General features: G+C 62.1%; 1 protein-coding gene across 1 annotated transcript in view; it reads right to left on the bottom strand.

The window, feature by feature from the left end:
• TAF4 (TATA-box binding protein associated factor 4) overlaps window positions 1-3,664 on the bottom strand; it is a gene marked incomplete at its 5' end in the record, with an annotated part of 69,233 nt that overhangs the window by 22,491 nt on the left and 43,078 nt on the right. Inside the window, 2 exon segments of the mRNA XM_014591310.1 lie at window positions 2,007-2,121; window positions 3,073-3,220. Of these exon segments, the coding sequence (XP_014446796.1) occupies window positions 2,007-2,121; window positions 3,073-3,220 (263 nt within the window).

Raw genomic sequence — 3,664 nt, forward strand, 5'->3', positions numbered from 1 at the left:
CCTGGCTTCAGGAATTCTGTGGCTCGAGCTGGGCCTGCCTACACGTGTGTGCGGGGAGGCTCGACCCCGCAGGGCTGAAGGCCCAGGAACAAGAGCCCGGACCGCCTCCCCACCGTGCCTGGAGTCTGTCCCACCCGGCGCTGTCTTCTCAAATGTGCGGCAGCGTGAGCTCTTGTGGGACCACCGCAAATTCTCAGAGACGAGGCGAGCACAAAGAGCTTCCCAGGCCCAGTTCCCTGGGAGCAGCTGCTCACCAGAACCGGCACCCGACACCACTGTCCCGCGTAGGGTTCCGAGTAGACCACCAGGCGGGCTCAGCACGGCTCTACCGCATAGCACCCACCCTGAAGCACCACCCGCCTGAGGCCACTGTGCCTCCCCAGGGGGACGCCAAGTGCTTGTGAGGCCAGAGGTTGCAGCCACTCTCACAGGACGGCCCCGCTCCTGGCCTACTACTGCCCAGGGGCCACGCACTGTCCTGCAGGGCCTCCCTCGCCGCCTCCCAGCAGGTGGGCTCCTCTCCTCGCTGCTCACAGATAGCGCCCTGGGGAGAGCCTGGCAATGCCCCGGGAGCTGGTGTCCTGGGACTTGTACCTGCAGCGGCACAGACCCCCTGCACCCAGCCACCAGCTCTGGCTCACGTATGGACACTGCGGAGCTCAGGGCCCCATCACCCAACGGCTCATCTCCACGTCTACGCTGCAGGAGAGCCCCGTGGGAGGGAGGCCACGCAGTGACCTGTGTCCTGGCACTCTGACACAGGAGCCTGGCCCCTCCTGGCCCCTCACCCCAGCCCTGGAACAGGTCCTCGTAGGACCCCTGTCCTTGCAGTGGAAATGGCTTTTAGAAGCCAAGACCTGAGTGGGGTGGGGGCACTGGCTGTGGAGGTGCCGCTGCTCCGGCTCCATGTGGACAGAGGTGGGAACTCAGTGGCGCCCGGCCGTGCCCGCACCTCCATCATCAGAGTCATGCCTGCGTCCAGGCCACTCCCTTTGCTTGTCCCCTGCCCAAGAGCTAGCAGAGCAGCCACACCTGCTCTCGGAGCTGTGCCGCACCCGGTCCCCTCCCGCCCCACGCAGGGTGTCCTCTGTGCAGGCTGCCCGGATGCTCTTCACCCCGCTCTGCCGAGCTGGACGGCCTGAGAGTGAAGTGCAGCAAGAGGAAGGCCTACACAGAGACTTCCGGACGTGCGCACACAGCCCAGTGCCTGACCGTGACACAGGACCCGCTGCAGCCCGAGAATCTCCCTGCCTGATGGGGACCGAGCGCTCGGACAGCATTTCTGAGCATTTTTTCTTTCTTTTTACATTTGCTAAAGAGTGTTGTGCACTCACCAGAGAGAGAAGACGGTGGGAAAGTAAGAAACCACCCCGGGAGATGGCCAGGCCACATCCCTTCTCCGTTCTCTCCTTAGGATCCTGGACACGCGCGCATAGGCGCTCCATCTGATTCTCAAGCTGCAGAGTCCAAGACTCAACCCGCGCAGTCAGCCACGTCAGCTCCAGCCCCTCAACTTCCAGGCCCCCTGCTGGCCACCTCTGTGTTGCCAGAGGCATGCGTGCCCACAGGGAGAGGAGGAAGCCCACCCCCGGGAACTGGGCCACTGCAAGCCCTTCTCCTTTTCCTCTGTCCGCCTGCATCCGGTGCAGGACTCGAACCACAGTCAGCTGCATGGGACCCAGCTCCCATAACTATGAGGCCCCGGGCAGGCCCGAGCGAGTGGAAGCTGCGCCACGTGCAAGAAAACCCTGTACCCTGCCGGCACGATGGATGGGGAACGCGCCCTGGGACCGCGAAGTGAACGCTGCACATCCGTGCACCAGCTGGCTGGGCGTCCTGTCACCTAAACCAAGTGACCCCAACTACGCCCATGCGTACAGATGGCAGGCGAGACCACGCACAGAGGAGTCTCCAAGCTCCTGGCGCCGCGGGAAGACCTTCAAGCAGGCAGAGCCCAGGCCCGGTGCCTCCATCGGGCACTCCTCCCGACACCGCTCGCTCCTTACCGAAACGAACCTCCCCCGGGCTCCTTGAGCTTGTTCTTCTGCGCAGCAGCAGCTTGGGCCGAGACGGCGGACAGGGCTTTGGTTCCAGGCAGCACAGCGGGCTTCACCACGGGGACTGTGGGGCGACACAGAGCACCCACGTGGGGCCGTCATCAGACACCCTGCCTGGCCACCGTGGGGCAAACACAGAGCAGCCACGTGAGGCTGTCATCAGACACCCTGCCTGGCCACCGTGAGGGCCTGAGGGAAACCACCTCTCCAAGCTCTTAAAACTGCTCAGATTGAGACCAGCAGTTAGGATAATGACTCTGTCGCTGGACTCCCATGTAGTCAACTGCGGTTGGAGTCCCGGACCTGGTGGCTTAAACTCACGCTGGGCGCACGTGTGTGCGTGCCCAAGATTCCGAGAGGAGGATGGAGGAGAAGGGATTTCGGTGGGCGTGGCCATCCCCCCAAGGGGTGATTTCTCGTTTTCTGTCTCTCTGTCTCTGTCTTTCTAGTGAGTGCACACACCCTATAGCAAAAACCTCTCCAAAAAAACCTGCTCAGATTAATAACTCAAAAGCACACTTGAAAGTACGTGCTGCACCCTCAGCTCTTCCTACAGGGCACATGCACTTCGAGACACAGGAAGAAAGCAGCCCCGGGGGCGAGCCCCCGCAACCCCTTCTCCAGCCTCCTTCCAGGGTTTTGGGCACACATGCACACGCCTGGAGTCTCTCAAGCTGCTGGGTCCAGGGCTCAGGTCACACGGTCAGCCACGTGAGATCTGGCTGCCTTAACCTCCAGCACCTCCTGTAGTTCATCCAACTTTAAATGCAGGAATGATTACCAAGAAAGAGACTAACAGCGATAATACACCTATAGTTTTAAAAATCATACTGAGCACGCCATGGCTACACACTGTGACTTAATACCACTCAATTACGCACTTAAAATAGTGAAAACAGCAAGCCTTAGGTTACGTATATTTGCCCACACTAAAAGCAAGCTCGGAAGCCCACGGCAAGGACAGGTAGGTCTGACTGGGAGCGGCGTAGTGTGGCTGTCCCTCGGGGGCACTCACCTGGCTGCAGCTGATTCAGCTGGATCTGCTGTGGCGTGGTGAGCATGATCCGGCTGGGAGGCTGCCGCAGCGCGACCATGGGCGTCTGTGTTAACGTCACCTGCGGGGGCCGGATCAGGGCGCCTGGCTTCGGGGGCTGCTGGATCACCTGAGGCAGAGATGCAGGGACCGCGGGCCTGAGAGCTGCCGGGCCCCTCCTCACGTACACACCCCTTCCCACCCCCCGCGAGAAGCTCCAGAAAGATCCCCTGTCCCCACTGGCCCAGGGCAGGGAAACAGCCTGGCCCCAACGAGCCCTGGGAGGGCTCCTCTGGGCCAGCGCAGGGTCAGAGGGCGGGCCCCGTGTCGCACGCCAGGATGCAGCGAGCACGCTGGCGGCTGTGCTCCCCAGAGGGCACACTGACCAGGCCTGGGGTAGGGTCCCTGCAGTAAAGCAGAGAACACAGCGCTTGGCACCTAGTGCAGACAGCACCCCCAAGCAGGTGAGGAAAGCCAGCCCACCGCTCGGAGCCAGAGCGCTCTCCTCTTCCCCATCTCTTCAGGAAGGCCAGGTGCTGTTTACACTGCAGTGGGGGCACCTCCCTCCTGCTGA

Source organism: Tupaia chinensis, unplaced genomic scaffold (assembly GCF_000334495.1).
Source record: "Tupaia chinensis unplaced genomic scaffold, TupChi_1.0 Scaffold000558_1, whole genome shotgun sequence".
Classification (NCBI taxonomy): Eukaryota; Metazoa; Chordata; class Mammalia; order Scandentia; family Tupaiidae; genus Tupaia; species Tupaia belangeri.